Source organism: Chinchilla lanigera, unplaced genomic scaffold (assembly GCF_000276665.1).
Source record: "Chinchilla lanigera isolate Chin_1 unplaced genomic scaffold, ChiLan1.0 scaffold00105, whole genome shotgun sequence".
NCBI lineage: Eukaryota > Metazoa > Chordata > Mammalia > Rodentia > Chinchillidae > Chinchilla > Chinchilla lanigera.
In genome coordinates this window covers 1622597-1649901 of record NW_004955506.1, presented here as the reverse complement: position 1 = coordinate 1649901, position 27305 = coordinate 1622597, and the positions used below count along the sequence as shown (strand labels likewise).

Here is a 27305-nt window from a genome sequence, read left to right as displayed (position 1 = left end):
AGTGCAGGCATGGACAGAGGATGCCCTGTGAGAGACCAGCACAGTGGGATCATGGCACAACTGGGATTGCAGGGAAGCCCAGCTTTGCCTGGGGAACCAGGCTCCACATGCTCTGCCCTTGCTGGGCACCCTATGCCTTTACCTTGTCATGTCACATTTGTGGCTACTGGGCTGCTCTCCTCAGAGGCCAGGAACCCAACCTGGCTGGACCACCTCCCTATGGGTAATCAGGAAATAATCACTGGCTCTACTGGTCTCAGGGGGCAGGAAGGACTTCTCCTTCTTTCCCCAACCTACAGCACACACCTAGATGCAGCTGATGGTTTCCCTGGTGCCTGGGGCAAGCTGAGGCACCCTAATGCCTACAGTCACTCAATGGGCCTCTGATGCAGGGATGGGGCTGGGGGAGCAGAATACCCCCAGCACTCCACAACAATGTAGCTGGGGCATAGGGCCCACCTTGGAGCAAGTTACTGTCCTTCAGGCTTGCAGGTTTCATTGGCCTAGTGTTTATTAGTAGCTTTCTTTTGTTTCTGATTATCAAATGAATATATTTCAAAAGGGAAATTTGAGAAATACAGAATTATAAGGACAATAAGGCCTACCCATCATGCCATTCCCCAAGTAATTCCTTAGTCTCTGGACACTGGCCCAAGAGAAGTGGGCAGCACCAACTACTGAGTTCTGGGGAGTTCTCTAGGCCCCTGAGTGCTCCCCACCCCTGCCACCCCCCCAAAATCCATAACAGTGTAGAGAGGACCCCACTTTCTAACCCAGACTCACTGCTGCCATTCAAATCAGGGAGACTACAAACATTTGCCCCTGTCCCTTTCTGCCTCCAGGAAGCCTTCCATGACTGACCCACAGCACACTCTGTGGAATCATTGCAAGGTCCTCCAGCTACCAGCCTTACACCCTCCTCAGCCAAGGTCTCCAGGGTCCCTTCTGTCTCCCCTCTGGGCTGAGACCTAGCGGGGATGATGGATGGATGCCCTGGGTAGGCTCCTCCTCTTCTGGACGACCACAAACTCCCAGGAAGGTCAGTCTGTGCTTGAGCCAGACCAGGACTGGGGAATTGTTGCTTGGCTTCTATTGTAGCTGGGCCTGGGGTGGAGGCAGGAACGTAGGGGGAGGTGGGGTAGGGGTCAGAACCACCACCACTACCTTGATCTCCTCATCTGACCACTGCATCGCCTCCAGTGGCTGCAGCCATTTTAATAGAAAAAAGTTGAGTTTAACAAAGTTGTGTCAAACCTTGGACTCAAAACTGATTTTTATTTACGTCCGAACATCTCCTACTCCCGGCTCCCTGGGTACCAGGCACATGGCTGGGGAGACTGTGTGCCCTTGCAAGGGTTAACTGAGGCCCAAAAGCCAAAAAGCACACAGCTCTTGTTCTGAGGCCCGCTGATCCCCTGGTCCCGTGGTCACCACGGGGTGTGGGTGCGGACAAAGCCGTGTTCATGGAAGCTCCGGGCCTGATAACAGTGGCACAAGGACCCCTTTCTCTGCTGTCCCCAGCTGTGTCCCCTCCCCCAGCAGGCCTGACATCAGAGGCTCTGGGTCAGACATCCTGGGAGCACCCCCGCACCCCAGGCTCAGCTGCTAAGGCTCTGGGAAATTCACAAGGGGGCTGTGGTAGGGGAGGCTCCTGCCTGAATGGTAAGCGCAGCTGCTGCTGGCTCATCCTGTCCCCAATGGGAAGCTGCCTGCATTTTTACAACTGATTTTTGAACCTAAAAGTGGAGGTTCACATCCAGCCTGTTAAGTGTAATCTTGTTGGTTTCAGGCCAACCTGACCTTTTGGAATCTGGCTTCCAGATTCTTGCCATCTCTTAGCAGTTCCTCCCAACCAGAGTCAGAGTCTGGGGCCTGCCTTGCACAGCTTCACCCCAGGGACTCAGAGAAGTAGGTTGGCTGGGTGGGGCCTCTGTATGGGAGGGGCAGCAGGAAAATAGGGCCCTGGCCCATTCTTCCGGTGAGTACTGTGGTCTAAAATGCTTCTGGTCTTCAGGTGGAAGTGTCAACTAATCCATGGGTCTTGGGCAGTCAGGACCCAAAGGCCATCTGATCCTTATTTTAGTTTTGTAGAACCCAAGGCCAAGTGCTGAGGCCCTGGGTAAGAGGAGGGCAATGCATTCACTCAGTCTCAGTTTGTTTGTCTGTAAAGTGGGCACCATCATCACCTGGTCTGCATTCCGGGCTGTCTGGAGGTTGAGCAGCTAGGGCAGGATCTGGCCCATGTTGTCCTACAGGATAGAGAAGTGGAATGAGCAGGCCAAAGCCACAGTTTTGGGAGTCTTGGGCATAATCAACGCTTTGTGGAGCCCCCTGTGGCTCCCCCTCCAGCCAGGGCACAGAGCAAGCCAGGTCCCCTGCTTCTTCTCTTGGGCCAGTGGGGTCAGGAGATGCCCACTTCTTTTCTCCTAGCAGTCCTCAGGGGCTCTCTCTATCCCTTCCTGAGAAAGCACACCCGCTGGTCCCCACTAATTGAAAGTCCAGTCTCTCGACAGCTGTGCATCCCAGTATAACACGTGTGAAAAGACCCAAGTCCTGGAGAGTCCAGGTAGCATGTGGCCGAAGGCAGCTGAGTTTAGGTCCTCCCCATGGCCCGAGTCCGGCGGGGAATGCGGTCTGGCTGGGGCAAGCGCCCCGTGCGGGCAGTGTCGCTGTCCCTCGCCCCACTGCGACCGTCCCTACCGCGCAGACAAAGGCGGAGTGGCGCCTTTAAGGACGCAGTGCGGCCGGTTCAGTACCGGAGGCGCCCCCCGGGGAGCTGTCGGGGTTGAAGGAGCGCAGTGCGCACTGCGCACGGTCTTTTCCCACTTGTGCCGCGTTAGGGTTAAGCGGGCCTGCGGCCACCGCGCGGTGGGGAGTGAAGCGGGGCTGGGCGCGCAGGAGCCCCAACCTAGGCCTGAGGCGGTGGACCGGGTGTGTCTCGGCCGCCTGCCCTGAGGTTCGTGGAAAAGCGGCCGCGAGTGGGAGGGCCACGGCCCTTACCCTGCCCGTGAGTCGGGAGCTGGGATCAGAAAGAAAGAAGCCTCTGGCGCGGGACTCCGAGGCGCACGGCTGGAGACAGCGACCACTTTTTTCCTCGCGCCCCCAGCCCCCTCCCCGAAAACGAAAAGAGCCGGCGCGCCGGGCAAAGAGATTAGATTTCGCTCCTCTCATCAATTTTCTGTTTAATGTCACCAGGCCCCATTGTGGGAGAGGGAAGCACGTCATCCAGGCCATAAATTCGCGATTATGGCGCCTCCAGCCGCCTCCCGGCTCCCCAGCAGACTCGGCCAGCAGGTGGGGACCCAAGCCCAGGGCGTGACACAGCCAGCCTGGGATTCTCCCGACGCGGGTCCTGCACTCAGCCTGCTCCCCGCCCACGTTCCCAAAGCCCTTTTGTTTCTACCTTGGATATGGGAGCTTTGATTTCTTACCACCAGTCTCCGGAGGCTTCTTGCATAGAAAAGTTCTGCCATTAAAAAAAGAAAGAAAAAAACCAAGCAAATAATTCTGGTAGGAAGAAAATCGCCCATTTGTGTGTAGGTGCTTCCACCACCCAGGGAAGCAGGCCGCTGCCAGCTGAGGGCCCAGCAGAAGCGGCAGGCCCTGGTCAGGTCAGGCTCCAAGGGCTTGGGCCATTGAAAGAGCTTGTGGGTAGTGTCATTTACGGGATTACTGATGCATCATGAATTGGGGTAGAATCTCTTCCCAGGCCTGGCTCCCAGCAACCCTTCCTCCTCAGTCAGTCTTCCCTCCTTTCCTGCTTTCTGCCCCTTACCTTGGGACTCAACTGGGAGAGAGCAGGCACTGAGGGTGGGAATATGTATTTGTGCATGTCAAAAAAAATGGATCTATTGAATGATTTTTAATTTAATGGATCAATTGTCCTGTTAACAAGAGGTGGTGGTTGTGCTACAGGCCTGGCAGCAGCCAGGGGTCAGGTGGTCTTGTGGCCAGACCCCTTCTGCTGTTCTCCGTGTCGGGAAGACAGCCCACTGCAACAGATTTTGGCTGCTTTGTGGGAACTTTGATGGAAAAAAAATGTATTTTTGTTCTATAAATGCTGAAGGCCCAGGACTCATCCCCCCAGAAAGAAGGGGGAGGGGAAGGAAGTGTCCGTCTCCGGGGGAGGGAGCCCAGGAGGCACTGGGGATGCAAGTCCTAGAGGATGCAGGTGTGGCCCACCACCTGAGAGCTGGGCCTGGGATTGGCATGGGGTGCCCCAGGAGTGTCCCATGGTGCAGACTTTGACTGTGCAGGAGGAACAGGCCAGGATAGACATCACTCTACACAATGGGGCCCTCTGCTGGGGCAGAGATACTTGAGGAGTGGTCTGGCCTGGGCTGGGGTTTTCAAAATGGGGAATCATGGGGACCAAAGAAATCCAAGCACAAGCTGGCTTCAGGCAACTGCCATCCGGGGTGACAATGAGGAGGGGCAGGGTGCTGCTCGGCTAGCTGTCTAGACCATCAGAGATACCAGAAAAAGTGGGGTGGCACTGTAGCCCCCATAGACCCATGGTCTACCCTTATAGATTCTGCTGCTGGCCCCACTGACTGGCTGGGGCCAAGCTTTAGCCAGCTGGGCCTCATCTGAAAAGACCCTGATACCCAGCCTGCAACCCCCTTCTGGGGCCCAGGAAGAGGCTGGGACCTCCTCTAGCCCACCCACTGGTGTGAGACCAGGATAGGCAAGTCTGGGTATGGAGGCCTTGAATAGCACAGCTGGGCCCTGGTAGCCCTGCAGCCATTGTGTCTTCAGCACTTCTTCGGCAGCTGGGCCCGGTGAAGCAGACAGTCCTGGCGGGTGTCCTTATGGCTTCACTCTGCTTTGAAGGATGTGCCTGGAAGGACCACATAAACCCCCTCTGGTCAGGCTCTGCCCAGGAATTTGTCCCCAGCAGGGGATCTTTAGCTCCTCAGTTCTCACACCTAGCTCTGTTGGTCTGAGGTCTGATCACCCAGCCTGAACTCCAGTCATGGGGTCCTTCCTCCCTGCCAAGATGGCTTGGGCCAGCCTCCAGCCTTGAAAATTGATCACTCCTTATTCAGTTAGATCCCCAAGCCATCTCCCCCCTACCCAAAGAATCTGTTCCTGCCCCTAGGCACCCCCACACTCAGCTACAGGAGCCTGTGCCTGTGTGGGGAAGGAGCTCACCTGAATAGGTGGGTGCCTAGCACAGAACTGACACCCTCTGAGATTTCCTGAGTGCTCCTCATCGAGGAAGGGACTGTGATCAGGAGGCTAGAGGGATGCAAGACTTTGAGGGATGGAGGAAGATGAGGGGCTGAGACCTTCTTCCTTAGCCTGGGGGTCCTGCATCTTCCAGATCCCTGGTAGTACTAGTAACAATCACACTGTCACTATTAAAAAGTCAGGGAGAAGCCAGGCCATGGATGCTTCTGCCCTTTATGAAAATCACTTTAATTTAACACAGATGGGTCTCCTCTCTGATAACCTTATACAACGAGCACCCTGAATTATACTTTCCGTGTGAACACACTGGGTTATATTTAGCCACAAATTACAACTCTGTGTTTAACAAGCACCTTCCCTGCATGAGGAAAGGGATGGGCAGCTTCCTGACCTGGTTGGACGAAACCAGAAACAACAGAAGTTAAACCTCCCTCTGAGGAGGATGCTCTGGATGCTGTTTATCTGACTTTGGAGTCTCCTGACTGCTCCTCTTGCTTTTTAAAACTTACAACCAGGTCCTGTGATCTGTCTTGGAAACTATCTATGGCCCGTGGTTACAACCTGGGCCTCACCCTGGGGTCCCTAGGGCTCCAAGCAGGTATTGGCCTGACCCACCTTTCTGTTTTTTGTGGGGTTTTTTCCACCTTTCTGTTTTAAATTCAGAGTTGGACCTGTCCTGGGAATGAGCAGCCTCCAGGGAGGTGACTGAGTAATCTCTTCCAGGCCTGGCTCCTGGCAACCCTTCCTCCTCAGTCAGTCCTTCCTCCTCTTCTGCTTTCTGCCCCTTACCTTGGGACTCAGCTGGGAGAGAGCAGGCACTGAGGGTGGGAGCTGGACACACACTCCCATACAGCAGCCCTTTGCCCTGCCCCCTTACCTCTGGACTCAGACTAAGTAATAAAAGGGGCTGTGACTGAAAGCTTCTCTTTGGGACTGGGACACTCTCCTCTCCCAAAGAAGCCTGGCCAAAACAGCTTAAGGCCCAAAGACAGGAGACTGGCAAAAAAGCAGCCACTCCTAGTGCCCCACACTCCATGTAGGACCTCTGGATGTCCCAAGGGCTTCCCTATCTTCCCCAGAAGGGCTCCAGGGAGTTAAGCGCAAGAAAGGGGAGCTGGGCTTTCCTTTGGAACTCTGACCTTCCCCCTACCCAGCGATGACAGACCTTTTGGAGCTCTGAATAACAAACAGCTGGCTGTGGCACTCGTGCCATAGGTTCCCACCACTGTCACCATGCAGTGCAGCCAAAGGCTCTGATGAAAAGACCCCTCCCGCCCAGTGGTAGTAGAGATCCTCCCTCAGAGGATGGGGTGGGGGGTACTCAGGACCCTGCTTCTGCAACCAGGAAGTCTCTTGGAAATGGCATGGTTTACCCTTACCCACCCCTTTATTTGAGAGGAAGAATGAAAATTCCTTAATCGCCTGAGCTGTGCTGATTTGAGGCGGGGCAGGGTTGTCTTAACATGGAGGAGGGTTCAGGGTGCTAGGAGCTTCTGAAAATCCCTGCTCTAGCCCACTCCTCCAGTCCTGTCCTGCCTGAGCCTCCAGTCCTGTCCTGATATCGGTCCTATTTGTATGTTGACCAAGTGCAAACCAGGGTCTGTGGGCCCCCAGCACATCACCACCCATCCCTCCAGATGCAAGCTTCAGGCCTGGCCACTGGACCTGTCCCTGTAAGCCTCTGGTGGGAAGAATTAAGAGTCAATTTTTGTCATCAAGAAATTGTTTCTAATTTGCCCTTTGACTAATGGCCCAGGGAACAATGGAGAGACACCCAACACACAATTACCCAGCAGTGCTCCTTGTTTGCTCTCTGGCCCAAGGAGGCATTTATCTGGAGCAGGGACTAATTCAAAATTTTATATAATTCGCCTTACACTCCCCTCAATTTAAAAAAAATGATTATTTCGGACAGTAGGACCACAGCTATTTGGGAGCCGGGAGATCTAATGTGCTGGCAGTCTTTGGGAGTATGTGTGTGTCAGAGAGCAAAGCTCGAGTCTCCAGGGTAGCAGGTCTTGGGGTTTGTTGGGGTGACAGTGGCCACCAGGCTGTGGCCAGGACAGTAGTTTTGGGGAGTGCTTCTGCACAGGGCCCCTGTGTTGGTGTGTGATTCAAAAGTGTCTTGTGCATGTGGGAGAGTGATGTGTCATGTGAGATTCACATGTAGTGTATGTTATGGATTTATGTTTGCACACACGGCTGATGTGTAAGCACATATAAATGTATACATGTAAGTAGAGCACAAACAGCTGTGCACAAATGTTCACGTATGTGCAACCGTGTGATGAAGAGTATGCATGTGTGTCTGTGCCCAGGTGTCAGGGCACAGCTGTGAGTGGCAACCACTTATCTTCACTGAGGCTGAAGGGAACCCTGAATGGTGCTTGCCAGACCTGTACAAGCTGCCAATGCCCCTGATGGGGAGAAATGGGGCTGAGAGGTCAAGGATGCCCCTTTAAGGTTTTCAGGCTGCTGACTGTGTGGGCTGGGGAATAGGCATCTGAGGCTTACCCCACTGAGAACCCACTCCTTTGTAAAAATTTATCTGACTACAAAGTCCTGGATATTCCAGGGTCAAGAATGACCTCGGGTTCATTATGCTTTCTCTTCTTTCTGCCCTTGAATCTGCACATCCCCACACCATGCTCCTCTAAATTGAAAACATTTGTTAGCTCAATACAGAAGGAAAGATCAAGAAAGGAACTAGGGAGGTTTCCTCCTTGTGGATGCTAAGCCCAGCCAACATGCTTGGGCCCTCCAGGTTGGGAGGCAGAGTCTTGTGAGGGGAACACGAGAGCTTACTTTGGTCCTGTGGAGGGCCAGTACAGGCACTGGGTGGCTGCCAGTCCCTCACCGCATCAAGCAGGCCCCCAGGCAGTTATCTGCTGTAACAACTGTTTTGAAGCAGTATTGAGAGGGAAAGAGGTGGGGGGAACCCACTGGATTTGTGCTAAGTGAACCGTAGAGTAGAAGAGGGGAGCAGAGGTTGTGAGATGGGGGCAGGGAGCTGCTGTATGTGACCAGAAGAGCATAGAGAGGTGTCAGGGCTTCTCCCAGAGATAAGGGACAGCACTAGGGGGTTCTCAAACCAGCTCTCACCCCCTAAAGTAGGGATCCAAGCTGTCAGAAGGATCTAAAGCCGTTTGGAGAGAAGACTGGGGAAGGGGAAATCCTGCATCTGCCCAAATGGGGCTAGAACCACAGTTCCCTCTGCCGGACTCCAGGACCTTCTCCTGCCCTTGTGTGTCTGCGGGCTTTAGAAGACCTAGGTCTTTTCTGCTGGACCCCCAGGACCTTCTGGGGGTCCTAGCAGCTCGGAGGACTAAAGTATGCTGTTAGATCCAAAACTTTCTCCATGTTTTTTCTCATTCATATATATAGAACACACATCATATATATACTTTAAAACTTCAAGTGGAGTCTACAAATTAAAAGAAGAAAAAAAAGATTTCTGGATCCGAAAAGCTCAGTGAAGAAAGCTATGGGAAACTCAGCTTTCAAACAAGCAAAGGAAACGCGCCCTCTGCAAGGGGCGCCCTGTGCAGGCCAACATATGGGGTGGGAACTTCCAACCCACGGCTAACCCTCAGACCGGCTAGGACCGCAGATCCCTGCCTGCGGAGCGGTTTCTCCCCAGCCGGGGTGGTCTCCTCGGTGTGCGTTCGAAGCGGGAGGCCTCCGCGTGCGCCCGACAGGCTAGAGCTGAATCGACCCGGGTCCCCCGACATTCGCTAGGACCAGGGCTTTCCGCCTCGTTCTCCCGAGGCCACCACGAACCCGGTGGTCCGCGTCTCCCACCCGACGCCTGCGCCGTCCCCTGGGCCCGCACCCAAGGACCTAACTCAATTGCCCCAGCCTAATGAATAGCCGCGTGCTAATAGGATCTCCGGGTGCGCCCGGGGCCTAGCGGTTACCGCGCCGTGTTACTAAAGGCGGCGGCCGGGGACTGGCCGGGAGCTGGGGTCCTGGTACCAGCGTCACCGAGCCAAATCCCGAGACTGCAGACCCAGGCTCCGCGCCATGTCCTACGCCTCCGGTCCGGTTCGCGGAGCCCGACTTACCTGGAGCTCCTCCCGGCCGCGACGCCCAAAGCGGGCGCGGAAGTAGGCCTGGTCCCAGGCGGGAGGGGAACCCCTGAGCCCCGCCCGCGGCCCCTACCCCAGGTCAGCGCAGCCCGTCGGGGGCGAGGCTGGTCAGGATGTCTGCCTGCTTCTCTTTTCTCTGTGGATTCCTTTGATCCTAGGCTTCTCCACCGCACCTTGGCTCCCGGGCTGCCGGGGTCGGCCCGCGGGGATCCTGGAAACGGTCCCCAGTTTATCTCCTTTCATCAAGCGGCCTTGGGCCGCCTTGAAACCGCGGAGGCAGTAATTGCTTTTTTCGGGAGGCCCTGTGCGGACTGGACAACAGCCAATCAGCGCCTTGTTTACACTCAGTGAGTGACAGCCTGCTGGCGGAGTGCCAACCAATCCTAGCAGTCCCGCGGGAGCGGGCGGGGGAGGGGAGGCGGAGACAGAAAGGAAACAACAGGCTTGGGGTTAACCCCTTCTCGTCCTCGCCGGAAGCAGGCGATAAAGAAATTCTAATACGTGTGAATGTGTCTTTTGCCATCTAGTTTAAACATCCTTTTTTTTTCACGCGAAGAAAGAGGAGTAAAAAATGATGTATTGCTCGTCACTAAGACATCACCTCGGCTCCCCGAGAATAAATACCACTTGGATAGGAAACAAAATTCTAACCAAAATATTTGCTTGCAGGGTATTTTTTAAAGTGGTTTGATTCTGATTACGGTAAAGAACTGTTCCGTGACTATTTTCCACTGTAGGGAGAATGTAGGGGATATGCAGAAGGGTGGTTCTGAGAAATGCTGTGCCCCGTCCTCACACCAGGTCAGCCTGCCCCAAAATTAACTGAGGAAGTATTTTTAAAACCTAGGAGCAGAAAAAAGTCATCCTTGTCTTATCAACAAATCCTCGATTTTCCTTTTGGATTGTAGCTCTGTTGCAAAGCCCCGCAGAGGGAGATAAAATTGAGGGCCTGCAGCTATATGCGAGTGGAAAGGACGTGTGTGAGAGTGGCCAAGACGTGAGAGGACACGCATTTCTGGGCTCGGGCCGGAGTAAGCGGGGCAAGCCTATGAGGTTTCTGGGTTTAGAGGTCGGGCCCACCGTAGCCAATGTTCTGCCACCTGCCAGACAGATGCCAGGTATCCAAAAGGTATTTGCTTTTAGGGGTATTATTGTTTCTTCTCCTGGCATTCTGTGCACCGGAGCCAAACGTTAGACCTGCAGGATTAAAAAAAAAAAAAGAAAAAGAAAGAAAGAATGAAAGAAAGAAAAAGCCTTCCCTGAGCTCGGACACGCGTTCTCACTCGCCCCTGCTTCCTCTCCCGCCCAGCGCCAACAGATTCCCATTCAGCAGCAATGATCTGCGCAGAGGAGCTGCGCAGTCGCCTGGCTTGAATTAGGCGCCATCCGGCATGGTAGTAGCCCTGCTGCTCCCTGATTGGCAGCTCTCTGGCCTGGCGCCAGCCTATTGGGAGGCCTGTTTACGCCAAATGAGTGGCACGAGCTCCCGTCCGTGGAGGGCCGCGCGGCCAATCAGCGCGCTGGCTGCTCGGGGGTGAGTGGCACGAGCTTATTAGTATGCAGGGCCCGTGGCTCGCCGCGCCGGGCTGCAGGCTTGAGAGCCGCTCTGGATGGGCTCGCTAGAGTCGTTGTTGTGGAAGCGGTGCATTTACAGTGCAACAGTCAGCACATTGAAAATACCAATAGGAATACAAAACAAAGTCACATTTACTGATTTAATTGTATTGCATTCAATTGTATCCAGGAAACAGCCTCCAGTAAGTAACTGAAATTGCTTTCATTTTTTGTATTTTTATTATTTTATTTATTTTGGCTTTGGGGATTTACATTTTTTAGCAAGAAATTCAGGATTGTGGTTTTAAGAAATAATGTATCTTCCCTTTTAAAAATCCGTTATAATGTCGAGAAGTCTTTTTAAAGAAAAAGATGAACTATATATGTGTGATTTTTTTTTTCTCTGAAAGAATCCTATCGATCGGTTTAAAATTCCCCCCGTAATGCGTCCTTGCTTTGCTCTGAGCGCTTGTTGTCTCGATCGACACCCAGCATTAAAAATAAATAATCGAGACAGAATCGGACTACCGGGCAGCGTCCAGCGGGAGCCCCGCGGGTGGCTCCGGTTGGACAGTCAGCGAGCGCCCAGCTCTAGAGTAACCACGAACGAACCCCGATTACTTGCTCCCCCATCCCGGCCCCCTCCCCGAGCAGTTCTAGATGGGCTCCGCCCGATCGTTCCGCCGCACAGAGAGCCGGCCGGCTCGCGGCCGCCACGGCCGCTGCCCAAAGGAGCCTTCCTGGTCGCGGCGAGGGTCCGGAGGGAGAGAAAGGAGTAATAGCGAGGTTTTTCGATTTCCCTTCCCAGCGCCTCGTTCATTTCGGAACCTTTCAGAGAAAATTCTTTTCCGGAGGAGTCGGGGGGTGGAGGGTGAGAGCCGAGGGCGCAGGGCGTCTTCACCGCGCATTCCGGGCAGCTAGCGTGGCGAGGTCCGCAGGCGGATACGTCCCCAGCCGCCAGGATCCGGCGCCACCCAAGCTCGCGTTCCTCTCCGTCGGGGGAGGGGCGGGCGCGGCCGTTTCGCAGGGAGCGGGTTTTGCAGCGGCGCGAGAGCCACCCTCGCCCGGTGCGCGCCTGGCCTGCAGGCCTGTTGCGGACCCCGAGCGCCGGAGACTGGGGCCGAGGGGAGCGGAGGCGCGGAAGTCCCCGCCCCCAGCGGGTCGCAAAAGCCAAGAGGGTTTTTAGATGGAAAAGTTGAAAACAGCGCAAACCTGTATAAGTTCAGAATCCCAGAGCGCGGGAAGAGGGGAACGGCTGCTCCGGGGGTCACGCCCTGCCACCTTGGGGAGGCGATGCGAGGTTCACTTTTTTCCAAAAGGCCCTTGCCGACGATTCTCTGGCCTGAGCGCGGTCCTCTGCACGCCACCGCTTTCACTGCTTTTGCTCCTTGGTTCAGCCCAGTTTTAGGGTCCTCCTCGGCGGCCTGTCCCAGGGATGGGGAGAGGGTGGGCTCGGAGCCCCGGGACGCGGCGGGTGGCGGCGCCGCAGCTCCTGGCTCCGGAACGGATTCGCAGCCTTGGCCGCGGTGGCCGCTCGCTGCCTGGCGGCTCGGGCTCTCGCAGGCAGGCGGGACTCGCGGCGTGGCGGCTCTGTAGCAGCGGAGAACACAAAGAAAAGCCCTCGCCAGTCCAGTAGGAATCGTGGCGGCACACACTGGCAACTTAATCCGCCCCTTTTGTGTAAAAAGTCGAGCAGGTCGGTCGGAAAGGGGCAACCTAAGCCAGCAATCCGTCCGCAGGAGATGGCAGAGTAAAGTTGATGCTTGGTCCCAGAGCCCGCTTCTCGAGAATCTTGAGCAGCTCGAGCTTTCTCGACAGTTTCGAAATTTCTTAGTGGAAAGAAAGCGGGAGAAACACCCACAAAACAAAGGCCAAGCGCACACACGACTCTCCGAGGCCGCCGGGAAGCCTCGCAGCCCCGCTCATAGCCCCGACCCTTCTCGGGCCCTCGGCACCTTTGAAGCCACAGGCTCCTGACCTCCCTCCCCTTCCTGCTTTCCCTTTGTCCTGCCCGGCGCCCTCCAGGACTCAGGAGGCGCCGGCCAGCCCGGGCGCGCAAGCCCCTCATCCGGCCCCCGCAAGCCCTCCTCTGACCCCGGCGCGAGCAGCCCCCTCGGCCTGCTGCTCCCAGCCCTTGCGGCCTGGCTCGAAAGCCTGCGCAGCGGTAAGCGGTAAGCAGAGTTGTTTGTTGGACCGGGGAAGAGTGTGGATACCCTAAGGGAAGGGAACCCCAAGCCCCTTTGTATGCAGTTTTGAGACAAAGAGAATGCTTTGTGTAGTCCCGTTTATTTACAATGTAAAAGCTCCGCGAATAAATATTAAAAAAGCTTATCAACTGAACAAATATGTATTCACTTAATACATTATGTTTTTGGTTATAGATTAAATCAGACACAAAATAGTTTGCAAATAAGATGTTGTAGAACCCAGAGCATAAAATATAGCAATTTATAATGGTATTTACGAAATAGGAAACATCTTAATCGCTTTGTTGTCACGGTGGGTCCGCTAAAGAAAACCACTATGAGGCTTTTTGCAAGCTTCACAATTAAGAATATCGAGTCTATCCATCTCCCTTATGTTGGAGGTGATAGCAAACATTAAAACAGTGCATGTTTAGGAAATAAGGAGAAATATGTAGAATGACAACGATCAAGAACCTTTGGAGGCACGTGCATGGTGGTGCCATTTATAGCTCTTGCTTGAGTCCAGTCTGAAATTGTCTCCAATTTTGCCTGGGAGTGGGCTCCAAGGTGGGTGGGGGTGGAAGAGAAAGGAGGTGAGGGTTATCTTTAGGCAGCCCTGCAAAGGGGTGGGGTGGATGAAGGTCAGGGATCTGCTGGGACCTGGGCATGGGTTAAGGCTTCGCTGGGCCAGGCCAATCCTCCTGGGTTGCAGGGCCGAGCTGTAGTCTCAGATCCCGCAATCACCGGCTGATGAGCCATGTGGAGACTGGCCTTGGCCGGGCAATCTCGAGTAGGCACTGAATGGAGAGATGTCGAGGGCGATTTGGGAGGCTGAGAGAGAACGATTTCTGACTTTCAAAGCCCCCAGCCTGCAGAGGAAGAGCCTGGGCGAATCTGATTGGGGGGTTGGGGTGATTGTTGTCTCTTCAGGAAGCTCCAGGCTTGGGGACAGCAGGCCAGGCACTGCGGCGTGGCAGCCCAGGTGATGCTGGTGGCGGTTGTGGGATGCCTGGGGCACCCGGGAGCCAGCTCAGGGTCCTGGCACAGCGTTAGCGGGCAGAGGCCGGTCCCAGTGGGACCGTGGGAGGGGGTTACAGATTCTAAAGAATGGACTGAAAAGACGCATGGGGGGGATGGGAGAGGGGAGAAAAGGAAGGTTATAAAAAAAACTCTTGAGTTACAATCAATAAAATTACTCGCTTAATTAGCATGGTTATTCGGTTAAGCGGAATGCAGTAAAAGCTGGACCTCGGAATGATGGGCGAGGGAAAAAAAGAGCGTGGACCCCAGGCCTTTTCCTCCGAGACACCTTTGGGCAGCGGGGGAGGGGAGAGGGTGTGCGTGTGAATGTGTGTGTGTGTGTGTGTGTGCGCGCGCGAGTGTGCGTGATGGCTTCGCAGATTTGGGTTTTTATCACCCAGCGGAGCCAGCAGCCTCTTCGACACGGCGCCCTCAGTGTAGGGACCCGCGGGGACGCCAAGGGGAACCGGGGCGCAGCGTGGCCGAGTCGCCCCCTGCTCCTCCAGGCTGAGCACAGCCGGGACGGTGCATGTGCACGCGGGGACCTGGGTGCAGGGCGGCCCGGGTGGCCTGGTGCGGGCTTGTGTGGCAGGGAGACGTACTGAGCGCTCCGGGTCCTGGCCCCGGCTCCAGCCCTAGGAGGGGGAAGCGGGGGTGGCGGCGGGGGCGGGGAGGCCCGGGCCAGCCGAGCCCCCAGTCAATGAGTGTTTTCTGCTTGCTTCCGCAGACCATGGACGTGCACGGCGGCCGCCGACTTGGCGCTCGGCCGCCCGCCGAGAAGCCCAGTCCTCCGGCGTGCTGACGGGCACGCTTCCCCTGCCGCCGGTGACCCCGGACACCGCCTCTTCCGCGCCACCCGCGCGCCACCCGCGCGTCTAGTCGCCCCTGGGCCCCGGCCACGCTGCTCCCAGGAGGCAGCGGCTGGCCGGGGCCGGGGCAGGGGCCGGGGCCGGGCATGGATGGCCGAGACTTTGCACCGCCGCCGCATCTCCTGTCTGAGCGCGGGAGCCTGGGCCACCGCGGCGCTGCTGCCGCGCGCCTGGCCCCGGCCGGTCCCACTGGCCAGCCTTCCGCGCACTTCCAGCCGGGGAAATACTTCCCGTCACCGCTGCCCATGGCTTCACACACAGGTCAGTGCCCATGCTCGGCGGGTGCAGGACGGGAGGCCCTCCGTGCAATGGGGATGTTCGATGAGGATGTTTGATAGTCCGACCGGAGCCCGCCCCTCGGCTCCCGGAGCAGTTCTCAAGCTTTGGTTTCATTTCCCCGCCCGGCGCGGAAGGGGCTTCGCTCCCTGCCAGCCCGGGAGCCTGGTCCTAGTAGTGGTTTATGGAGGCCTTTCCTGGGGGGTCCCCCGGGGGTCTCAGGCAGCTCTGCAGCTGGCTAAAAATAAAACCTTCCATTTCTGACCACCCCCTACCACCACCACCTACTAACTAAATTCCCAAAGAACCTTTTTTTGCATTCTCTGTTCACCTCCTTGGGATGCTCCGGCGCTAGGACTAGGAAGCGCTGTCCGAAGGAACCAAAGGCTCTGTAGCTGGGGGATGGGGCCAGCGCGCCGGGTGCAGCAGATTAGGGCGGCATGCGCGGGGCGAGCGCTAATGGGGACTGCTGGTGTAAGACGAGCAAATCCTGTTTCTATATAAAGCCTTGAAGTGTCAGGGCGAGAATGGGTTTGCAGGGGATGCGTTAGCTTTAACAAGTGCCTCTGGTATCTTGCTAAAGCCGGACAAAGCATGGCCAGAGCGCGGCCAGCAAGCAGCCCGCACCTAGGGAGGGCAGCGCTGCGCCGCGCTCCAGATTTCGGTGCAGGCGAGTGCGCGATGAGTGTGCCCCGAGAGGAGACAGCCTGGGGCGGCCTGTGGGTGCCCAGCTTACCGATTTCTCTCGGTGCACCGTGCACTTTGCAAGCCAAAGGTTCTGTCCTTGGCAGAGCCCACCCAGGCCTCTGTTTTGGGCATTGATCCTGGCGTTGGGGGAGGTCTGGGAGAAGGGCCACATCTACCTCCTTCTCCCGGGAGGACTTTGGGGTAGCGCAAGAGGCTGAGCGTGGTCACCCCGCAGATCGGCTTGATAAACATCAGAAATGTTTGCAGCTTTTTTTCTTTATATTTGGCAGTAACAGTTACTATTGCTAGCTTGATGAACTGTGAATACTAATAAAATTATATCTGTTTTAATGGGATTACAATTAGTATGTGGATTGAAACGGATGGCACAGACAGGGCTAGAAGGGAAAACGTTGGAAGGAAAGGCAGTCTAAGAGAAAAAGCATACATTTCCTTTTTTAAAAAAATTCAAAATTGCCTAATTACTAAGGGGCTACCAGCATGTACTGCTCAAGGGCCTTCCACGCTCACGTGGTCTGGGGCTCCCTGGGCTCTCTGCCGGCTCAGCCCCACTCTGCCCGATTCTTTTCCAGCTGGAGCCTCTGGCCAAACTGCCCTGTTCTCTCCATTGCTTTCTTCTTTCTTTCTCTCCTTTTCTTTTTCTCCAGATTTATAACTGGAAAGAGAAAAAGTACTTGCCTGAGCAATCAATGATTTAAAAATATCCCTTCTGATGTCTCTGTGGTTATTAAGTGTCTCTTTCCACCCTTGCATTGAGATGCTGCCCACCCAGAGCAGGCCCCACTGGGCTGTGAGGGAAGAGATCACGGTGGCTGCAGGGGACAGTTCCCCAGCTTTCCTGCCAGCCCTTGCTTCTGGCTGCAGTTCTGTGGCCCTCTCTGGGGGCCGGGAGACCAAGCCTTCAGGCAGGGCCCTGGGGAGAGAGCTGTCCTCCTCCAGCATGCAGTGCCCTCTAGCCTAGCAGGTCACAGTGCCATGAGGGGAGGGGCCTCTAACATCAAGGCTTTCATGGGGGTGCCCAGGCAGGCTAGGGGCCATCCCCTTTGGGGAGGCCAGCCCAGGCCAGACTCTCTATCCCTTCAGGTCACTGCTGACTCCCAACCCCATTCAGCAGCCCACAGCTGGGCCAGCTCCTGGTTAGCCACCATTTCCCCTTTCTACCCTTGTTTCCAGATCTAGGTAACACCCAGTCCGGTGGGAGCATGGTGGGGTGTCCTGGACCTTTGTCTCGTTCATTCTAAGTTTGACCACGTGGTTCTTGGAGTGCAGGCCACAGAGGGGTGTGAGGAATTTCTCTGAGTTCTGATCTGGTCTGTGTCCTTCATCCTTGTTACTTGACCCCAGTCCCCCCCTACTACCCCCCGTGCATTGGGGCTCTAGAGGATGCTGGAGGTCCCCCCAAACTCCCTCTTTTGGGGCTGGAGGACCACTTGTCCCCTGCTCCTAGAAGCCCAGTTTCTACCCCCTGGGGACTGGAGGGACATATTGTGCTTGGAGATGTCTGATCTGTTTGTGATGGGATCTGTTTGTGATGGGAAGCTTCACGGCATGCAGGGGAGGCGGCTGCAGCTGGAAGCCTTTTGCAACTGTGGAGAGCCAGGACATCATATTAGTTTTTAAGATTTCACTATATGTATTTTTTTTAAAAGGAGTTACACCCAGGACTCCTTTGCCTTAGTCTGTGTCATATATAGGATCTAGTTTAGACAGAAATAGATGTAATGAAGTTAAACAATTTTTTTGTGTCTCATGTGTGGATTTCCAAATGGCCAGTTTGGACTTTCTTCCTATTTCCATGAATGTCCTGGGTTGCAGGCCAGCATCACAGCAGCCCAGCTGGCCCTTCCAAGACAGTTGCTCCAGTTTCTTCTCAGTGTTGGGCTCTCGCTGGGGCCAAGGACCCCAGTGATGCACTGGCTTTCCAAGAGCTGCCTCTTCTAGCCGCTCTCCCTGCCTGCGTGGTCTGGCACCACAGCACAGGCTGCGCCGAGGGTCTCCCCACCAGCTGCCCCCTCCCCCACTTCCCACCCAGCATTTGCACAGCATCAGCCTGCGGGAGATGAAGGTGGGGCCCAAGGGGCTATGGGGCTCCAGGGCTTCTCCTCCCATTGTTTTTCCAAAAATGAAAGTGCTTTATGTGCGGCCATAGGGCTTTGTGGTAAAGTGTTGTTCAGTAACCTTGTCACCAAAAGGTGCAATTAAAATGTTTGGAACTATTATTTTTAGTGCAGTGTTAGATTTTGTCTCTAATACAGATGGTCTGGAGGCAAAGCTGTGAAATGGGGGGGGGCGCAAAGAAAAAAGAAAATTGACAAGAACCAGCCCAAGATTTCTCATCAGCGCTACTGCCTGGAGCAATTGGGGATCTTGCCTGTGGGCTGAGGAGCCTTAATCAGGAGGCAGCCCTGGCCTGGGAGAAAGGCCAGAGTTGTGTGTACATCTGGCCCCTCCCCCCTTCTGGCTAGGTCAGCTTTGGTCCCGTCTGTCTCTGAATGTCCCTCCTCAGGGCAGGGGCTCCACCAAGGGACTATTTCGTGGCTTGGTTTGCATAATCTGAGTCCCTTTTTGGGCTCAGAATTGTCCCTGCCTGGGTAGCTAGGTGCCCTGGGCTGGGGTTGTTATGGGACCCAAGCCCTCTAGCAGGGAATTGCAAACTTCCTTCCTGCCAAAAGTGCTCAGGTAGCCAATCTGGAAAATAAAAATAAAAATAAAATACCCCCTAAATCCCGCCCAGCTTCATAGGAAAAAAAAAAGAAAATAATAATTTCCTGGAGTGAAAAGACCCCATCCAGTTTCCCCTTCCCTCATCACATGGGGTTTTTTTGTAAAGGAAAAAAATACATTTTCGTAAATACCTCATTAACTCCATGACAGGATGGAGTGTCTCTGCAGCAGTTACCAACATTAAGTAGGTGTGAAAAGAGTTACTTTCCGAAGACTCTACCCATCCTGCTCCCTAAGTGACAGAGCTAGACATCAAAGCTGCCGCCCATGCCCAGCGGAGCTGCGGGAATCCCGGAATCTGGCGGCCTGGCAGCCGGCTTGGGGACTGTGCCGGCTGTGGCTGCACCCGCCCCACCAAAGCCGTTTGTGGAATGTAGGGTTTTTTTTCTTTCTCTGTGGGGTTTGTGCTGCCACTGTGTCTGATTATTCCTTTAAGGAAACATCGAGTTTTCTATAGGAATATCCAGGTCACGTGAGCAATAGGCAAATTAGTGATCGAAATGGGGAGCAGCATTGTGCAGATAGCACATCTCCCCTGGAAAACACACGCACCCCCAAACACTCCCTGGTTATTCTTAGAAATCTTCCTCCTCTCCCGCTAGACAGGGTTCAACAGCCGCACAGACAGGACAGAACGCATAGGAGGTTGTTAGAATAACATGGATGAGGCTAAAAATACCCCTCAGAAACACACATAAAAAAGCCAAATCCAACAACAGAACGAGCTAAAAATATTTCAGGCTTTGGCAAAGAGCACAGAGTTAAATAAATTATACAAGAGCCATTCATGGGAGCAAGTTGACTTTCTCTCTTACGGGAACTTGGTTCAAGCTAATAAAAATAATAATTTACTGGCCACTGAGCTTTGCATGAGTTTAAATTTAATTGGTGGGGCTTCTGGCGTTTGTCACTTCTTGGCGATTAGTGGGCTTGCCCTGGCCTGGGGAGGGTTAGGGAGGGGTGCGGAGGCTAGGGTCCTCAAGAAGCAGGGCCCAGGACTAGGGCAGGGTCCCTAGGAGGCCAGAGGAGCAGGAATGAGGCTGCTGGGGGTCTGGGAAGACACAGTAGGAACAAGCAAGGTGCGGCTATTTTAATTTGATAAATGATTGTACTCCTTTAAGAGTGTGTTTTAACAATCAAGATACACTCCAGCAAGTTGATAGGATGTTCGCTGTCAACTTACATATGTCATCAGAGCGGGCTGTGAGCATAAATAATGTGCACGCGAGCGCTCCGTGTGCCTGCAGCCTCTCCTAGAGGCTGAGGCCAGCAGGTAGCACCTGGTCCCCTCTCTCTTGGTGTCTGAAGGCCATAGCCAGAGGAGGATGGGAGGGAGGGGCACTGAATGGTCCTTTCAACTTGGTAGATATGGTCTGGGTCCTTCATTCTGGGGAGATCAAGGTCTACCCACCAAAATAAGAGCACCAGACTCCTTGCTCAGAGAAAAACACTTGTGATGATTGGAAGGAGGCAGCAGATGTTGAAATGAAACCATTTCCCAGGAATCCTAAACCTCCACTCTGAGGATGAGGTCAGGATAGGCCCCTTTGCTCTTTGCTCTTCCTTGGCTGTTCCCTAACTAAACACTCCCCAAATCCCGGCTGGCTGTTCTAACTCCCCAAGGACTACGTTTCCCAGAATGCCTTGGTCTAGCTCCAGGGTCCAGCCTGGGACCTTGCCTGTCCCTGCTCTGGGAATTCCCAGGCACAAATAGAGTTCAACCAGTGCCATTGGGAATAAGTGCTTTCTAGCCCAGCGCCCCCTTGCCCTTTCTCCTTGGAGGCCTCTGGCTGCCTGGCTTCCTTCCTACCATAAATATCTGAGTATAGACCCTTGAAAAAAATGCAGCTGCCCCTCAGCCCCACTCCCTCCACCCTGTAGCACAGCTGCCTTAAATATCAGGCCGGAGTCGCATGCAAGATTGTCACCAGACTTCTAAGCTCTGCCTGTGGCATATGACTTCCTTTGGGAAAGACTTCTTGAATGGTGCAATGCCTATGGAGTCCCACTTTGGGGTGGTAGCCTCCACCTTGGCTTCCTTACATCCCCAACTTGCAGCAGTGCATGACAATGTAGAGATTTCCAAAGAGGAACCACCCCCCCAGTCCCCTGTAGAGGAAGGCTGGCTGTCCTCACCTGCCCTGAGGAAGTTCTCAAACTCTCAGGCAGGCAGCTCCTGGAGGGAAGGTGGCCTGCCCCAAGCACTCCTTGGAAAAGCTCCAGAAAGTCTCCTTGGGTGTGTTCGTCTCTTGTTGCTTTGCAGACATGCTGGGTATGGGCTTTAGGATGCAAAACACATGTCCTGTCTGTGTGGCAGATAGGTCACTTGTTCTGCCCAGTGTCCACCCCCTCATCACCAAGAAACAGTTCCCCTGGGGTTCCCCTGGCCCCATTAACCCCTGGGACCTCATTTTCCCCACCACAGACACGGTGTAACAAGCAAAAACCAAAATCACAACCAGCAGGCAATATCTAGAAATTCGCCCCAGAGGCCAGTGGTACTGAGGAGGCTGGTGGCCTCAGAGAGCCTCTAGCTTGGGACAGTGCTCCACTTTGGCTCTGACACTCTGCCTGCTGATGTTTTTATGGGATAATACACTGTTTAGATCACTCGGGCCTATTTGTCCGTGGGCTGCCCCTGTTTGTCATAATACATAATATCGTTGCCTCCTGTGGCCTGGTGAGCAGCTGCCACTGCAGGTTCTGGGAACTGGTGGATGCTGGGCAGGGTACGCCCAGGCCCTGCTTATGAGGTCTAGGCTGGGTTTACAGCAGGCTTTAGGCCTGGCAGCCCAGCACGCTGCCCGAAGCTGAGAGGCAACAGGCTGGCATCCACTGGTTACTGCTACAGCTGTCCTGTGATTAGGTTCCAGATTGGTCCATCCAGGAAGGGTTTCCTTCATGCTGACCTGGGGGCGGGGGACAGGTGGGTTTGGCTTCTGCCTCCTCTTCCCTCCCTTTCCTTCCCTCTCCCTGAACAAAAAGACCTGTGTTTTTGGACACAAAGACTCTGAGGCTGGCTGGGGTGCTCCCTTTTCCTGTGTTGGAAGACCCACTCTACCAGGGACCAGAAAGATGAAGCAGCCCCTTCCCCTTACCTCAGCCAAGGACTTAGTGCTCTAGGCAACAATTCCAGAAATGTGGGAGGACAGTGAGAATGGTGTGTCTCTGATTGGGACCTCTGAACAGTGGCCTGGGGTCTCTGAGACAGAGGGTGATTAGGGGGAGTGCTTTTTGGGGGGCCCACCATGCTCCCCCATCCTTAACCATATTAGATTAAAAAGTATACCAGCTCACTATTCCCTTTCATTGACAAATCTGGAACCTAATCACAGGACAGCTGTAACAGCAGCCAGTAGATGCCAGCCCACTGCCTCCAGCTGGCTCCCTTTCCCTCCCTGGCCTGTCCTTCCATGGTGTCTAAGGGCTTTCTTTCCCTGTTCTTCTGGAAGGTATCATGGAGCCTCCACCCTAGAGCCAGGCTAGCAGGGCCCTCAGGACCGGCGTGTGGACCGGCGTGTTGAGCAGAGCTGCGATGAGTGAATGGATTCAAGCGGGGAAAGTGTCGGCTAAGGGGAGCAGGTTGGGCACAGCTAGACAGGAAGCCTGCAGAAGCCAAGCCCAGGGTGGGGATGCTGTAGTAGGCTTGGGGAAGTGGGTGCACTGCTAGGTGGGTATCCCTTGGAGGCTGGCAGGGGTTTCTTGGTCCTGCAGATGGCCAAGTTGTATCTCCTTCGCAAGACCTGTGCTCTAGATCCTGACACAAATGTCCCAGCTAGCCCAGCCACCATGGCCCTTCGTGCAGTCAGCAGTGGGCTGGCTTGTAGTCCACTGCACTACTAGCTCACACCTAGATTTCTGCAAGCTCACACTCATTTGCACTTCTGCTGTCCTGCTCACACTGGCTTTTGGGGAGCTGCATTCCAGCAGGCCTGGCAGAGCCAGCCTGCCCCATGATGGGACACAACCTATTCCTTCAGCATGTCCTTCTTGCCTGTTCTGTCCTTTGGCTCCTGGCACCTGCGGGGGGAACCAGGCCACAGGTCCCCAATGAGCTGCTCCCCAAGGGCACAGCAGCTCGGTTCCCCAGTCCCCCATTATACTCCTCTGTGTGTGTGCTAAGGCCCCTCCCTCTCATCTGCTGGAGTTGGCCTAGCCCTTTCCTGAGCTCCCACTGTGAATGAAAATGTTCTCAGGTCCAGTTCATCCAGACACTCTGAGCCAGACTGTCCCCCTCCATCAGTTCCCTGTCCTGTCCCTGTGCCCTTGGCTGTGGCTGTGCTTATCTTGCCCCACAGGATTCTCAACACCTGTCCCAAGGTAGCTGTATCACTGGCCACCTCCTCACACCCCCTACCCATTTTAGCTTGTTGTTCCTGAGGGTTCACCACTCTCAGTTGCCATGCATCCTGCCACCTGGGGCTGCGCCCTCCTGGCACTTCACCTGTGCCCCACCCAGAGGTTCTGACCCACAAGGGGACCAGGTTTCTGGTAACCCTGATGATTCTTTCACAGCCCTGATATTTTGATGTGTGTCCAGGCCTCATGAGCTCAAACAGGCCCCCAACTGCCTGCAGAGCCACCTCCCTCACCCCCTGAGATTCATGTCCAGCTGGAGCTTTGCTGGGCAGTGGGACCTTCTGGGCCAGCCACATGCCCCTTCCCCTCCATAGCCTCAAGCCCCATGCAAAGCTGACCCTCATAGCAGTCCCTGACCAGCATGCTCAGGTCAGTGCTCTTGCCCTACATTGGGCCACCTTTTTGAGGGGCAGTAGGCTCCTGAGTCTGGGGTGTCTAATGGCCCTTTGTAGTCTCAGGTCTGGGTCCCACAACAACTGGCCTTCCTGTCCCAAGCTACTGAGGACTGTGCAGTGGGGCACATGGTTGTGAGAGAGCCTTGCTTGGTTTTTTGCCCCCTGGAAAAGAAGGAAGATAAACCATCAATCAGGGAACTAAGTTTCAGAAAAGTTGAAAGCTTCCACCAGGGCCTCAGTCGGCCCCTGACCCTGGTCCCTTCGTTAAAGACCAAGGTGCCTGCCTTGTGACCCTGAGGAGCATCTGCAGTCATTTGCAGAGGTTTTGAGGCTGAGTACTTGGCACTTTTAAAGGCATCAGTCAAGCAGGTTGGCAGACTGAGCTGTTGCCTCTTTACTAGAGCATCCTGTGGTAGCTGAGGTAGGGGGTGTCTCTTCTGGAGAGGTTGCACCCTGTTGCTATGAAGGAGGGACCTGGAGGGGGCCAGGGCTGGTGGGGTGGTCAGTTCTTCCCTCATGCTAGGACTTCCTGGCCATCCCTGAGGAGTTCTGCATGTTGGAGGACACACTTATATCTGGAAGCAAAAGCCAATGACTGTTGGAGTCACAGGGTGCAAGGAGAAGGTGAGGAGGGACCCTGGGGTTACCCCCACCTCTCCCAAGGTGGCCATGTGTGTGGTTGCATGTGGCAGGGGAAGGAAGAGGGACCAAGTGTGCATCTGCAGTCATCACTTTGCAAGGGGACAGTCAGGGCCTGGGAGAGGAAGGGTGGTGAGCAGGAGCTGTAAACCTCTTCCCTGGCTCCTCACCCCAACTGTCTGCAGAGCTCCCTCCCTCACCCCCTGAGGTTCATGTCCAGCCGGCTGCCACCTGGAGCACCTGCCAGGCAACTGGGCTGGGCCAGCAATGGGGAATGGTCATGGCACCTGAGATTTATGTCACCAGGTCACAGTGCCACTACTTTGATCCCCCAGAGATTCCTCCTAAGCCTAAGGTCCCTATGGGTCATAGTTTACTCAGTGCATGCTGGGCCCCAACAGTTCAGCTACCAGACCTTCTCTGAGTCTCAGTCTCCTGCCTCTAAAATGGGCTACAGCTGTCCCCCACTGGAGGTTACTCTGGGACTTGGGGCACAGTCCTGGCTTGAGTGCCCTCCCCTTGTGGACTTGCTAGCCTTCCCTGTCACTTAAGAGCTGGCTCCAGGAACCCCCAAAGCTGACCAGACCCGCGTTAGCAGCCTAGAACCCCTAGGCCCCTCAAGCCAAAAGGCCAGTGGGTGGTGGGACAGGCAGGAGACTGGGAGCCCTCCTGGGCCAGCCCCCGCTCCCAGTCCAGCTCAGGCTCTGCAGCCCTGAGGCCAGAGTCTGGGCTCACATCTAGGACCCTCAGGGCGTTGGCATCAGTATCCTGCACAAGTCCAGCCCCTGTCACCACCATCACCCTTGCCCTCAGTGTGTCATGGCGAGTATGATGTGGTTGGAGTAGGCCCACATGGCCCTGCCCTGGTACTCTGGGCCTGAGTAGGGATGGCCTATGGGCCATGGAGCCCCAGGCAGTGTAGTGAGGAACCTCTGAACCACTAGATGGAGTGCAGGGCATGGAGGGGCCCTTCATAGACCACCTGGTCTGCTGTGCTCTGGGACTGCAGGGACACCACTTTCCCCAAGCAACAAAGACAAGTGAGACACCAGCAGACCACCTGGGCTAGAAAGCTGGGACCCTAGTCACCCTTCTCTTCTACACTAGCTGTCAGAGTGGCTGTCCCAGGCCCTATTCCTCTACCCTTTCTGATGGTCCAGACAGGCAAGAGTGGAGCTAGACCTATGTGTGGGATGGAAGACAGGAATCCCACCCATTTCTGCAAAGGGTGACAAGGACTCTGATGCCCCTGGCCTTTGAGGGCCCCAAGTGCATGGACCTCCTTGTCCTATCTAGAGAGAGAAGCAGCCCCTCTTCTCCATCTGACTGGCTCCCCAAACACTGTGGTCACTACAGGCCAGCAGGTCACTGTATGAGCAGTTTACCTAGAAGCCAGTCCCTTTTATGAGTCCCTTTTGGTATCCTAAAAATAAACTTTCAATTTGCTTTAAATTAATGCTAAAATTAAATTGTATTGCACCTTTAGGCTAACCCTGAAAAAACCCCTAATGTGTGTGAATACAGATAAAAATCAAAGAAAATGAGGAAACTGCCTACAAGGCCATCCTCATCTTTCATGACATGTGCACAGTTGGTGGTAAATATTTAGTGAAAACCCAAATTACCAGGTCCAAGGTAAAGCCCTAAGATGGAGAGGGCCGGGAAATGCTCACGTACCAGAGAACCAGTACCAGTATGGTGGCCACACATGCCCTGCACAGCAGGAGACTGCTTTTCCATCATGGGCCCTTAGGACCTGTTGGCGAGGCACCACTTGGGGTCCCCCGAGTCTGCACTAGCAGTTTTTCTGCAGAAGCAGGTCTGTCCCCTGTGTTGCTGACTCCCTCCTGAGTCTTATTTCACCTCCCTTGAGGTTCCATGTCTGTTCTGGACCCCCAACCCCTCTACCATTATCTGGTGCCTGGGTATTAGGTGAGCTATTGCTGCATATCAGGCTATCCCCAAATTCAGCAGCTGCAAACAGCAAGTGTTTGTTAGCTCACAGTTGTAGGTACCAGGAATCAGGATCACAGGGTTAGATGGGCTGTGGGCATTTCAAAGTGCAACTATGGGGTCACCCTTCCAAGGTTCCCCTCTGGCTGTCTTCAGCCTCTGGTCCATGCTGGCTGTTGGCTGGAGACTGCACCTTCCCATCGGATAGTGCTTGGTGTGGCAGCAAGCTCTGCTTAGCACAAGTGAGTAGAGCCCGTGGTCTTTCTGCAGCAGACTTGCCTCAGGGTTGTGGTCATTTGCTTTTGCCATATTCTGTTCATAGAAGCAAGTCTGGGTCCTGTGCACACTGAAAGGAAAAGATAACATAAAGCAGTGAGTGGCGGGGTCGGGGTCATTGGAGGCCTCCCACTCCTCCCATGGCCATAACTTCCCTGGTTGTCCAAGGTCTTTCTGACCCTACATGACCCTCCTACACCTTCCTCATCCTCCCCTCCCAAGTCCCACCAGCACTGTGGGCCCCAGCCCTGGCCAGGGCACTGCTGTCTACCACAGACCCTGTGACATCTGACTCTGTGGGCAGCCTGCTCCTAGTTGGGCCGCCAGCAGGTGGAGTGAGCTGGCCCTGTAGCACCCCAGAGATCTGTTGAGAGCCAGGGTCGTAGGTCAGTGTACTTAGCTGCCTGTGTGTCCTCAGATTCCTAGCTGGGCTGGGTGAGAGTGGGTGACCCTGGCACAGGGCAGCGGCCACTCAACCCATTTAATGAATGAGCTGGGGTCAGATTTCATTCTCTGGGCACTACTCAGGGCCTGCTCTGTGGCTTGGACAATGGGGGTTTGTGCCCTCCAGTCTGGAGCTGTGCTTTCTGCAGCTGGCCTAGCAGAGTCAGTTGGTGCCCAGGCCCACCCTGGTGCTCCCCAAGCCCTCCTTGGGCCAGTCCAGGCTCTGGGATAAACACTAGGCAGCCCCATTTCCCTGGAGCAGCAAGCTGGGCCTGAGCCTGCTTGGCTGGTCCAGGGCTTCTGAGAGTCATGTGCATTTGGGGGGTCAGTCATGGATCTCTAGGTCCTTTGAAGCTGTGGGGGACTCTCTGAGGACTTCCAGCCTCGGCAGCCTAGCCCTGAGACTCTGGCCCCTGCCTGTGATCAGACTCCCCTCAAGGCCAGGGAGCAGTTACCATCTATCACTTACTTGCCACTCCCACTGCGGAGCAGGTCCTACCTGGGTGGCACAGGCTCAATGAGATCATTTGCTTACCCAGTGGTCACAACACCTGGACTGATGAGGTAGCTCCTCCTATACTGTCCCAGACTTCTGTGCCTTGCAGTGGTGGGTTGAAGATG

The 27305-nt window shown here is 54.9% G+C and overlaps 1 protein-coding gene across 5 annotated transcripts in view; it reads left to right on the top strand.

Moving 5' to 3' along the window:
• Window positions 1–10853: 10853 nt before the first annotated feature.
• Bahcc1 (BAH domain and coiled-coil containing 1) overlaps window positions 10854–27305 on the top strand; it is a 60106-nt gene continuing 43654 nt past the window's right edge. For 4 of the 5 annotated variants that reach the window (XM_013506095.1, XM_013506092.1, XM_005407278.2 and 1 more), the window contains exons 1-2: window positions 10854–11038; window positions 14769–15171. In XM_013506095.1, the coding sequence (XP_013361549.1) occupies window positions 14997–15171 (175 nt within the window). In that variant the 5' untranslated portion in view covers window positions 10854–11038; window positions 14769–14996. Of the gene's footprint in view, window positions 11039–14363; window positions 14479–14768; window positions 15172–27305 lie in introns of those variants that run through there. The other variant, XM_013506091.1, reaches the window with a different exon arrangement.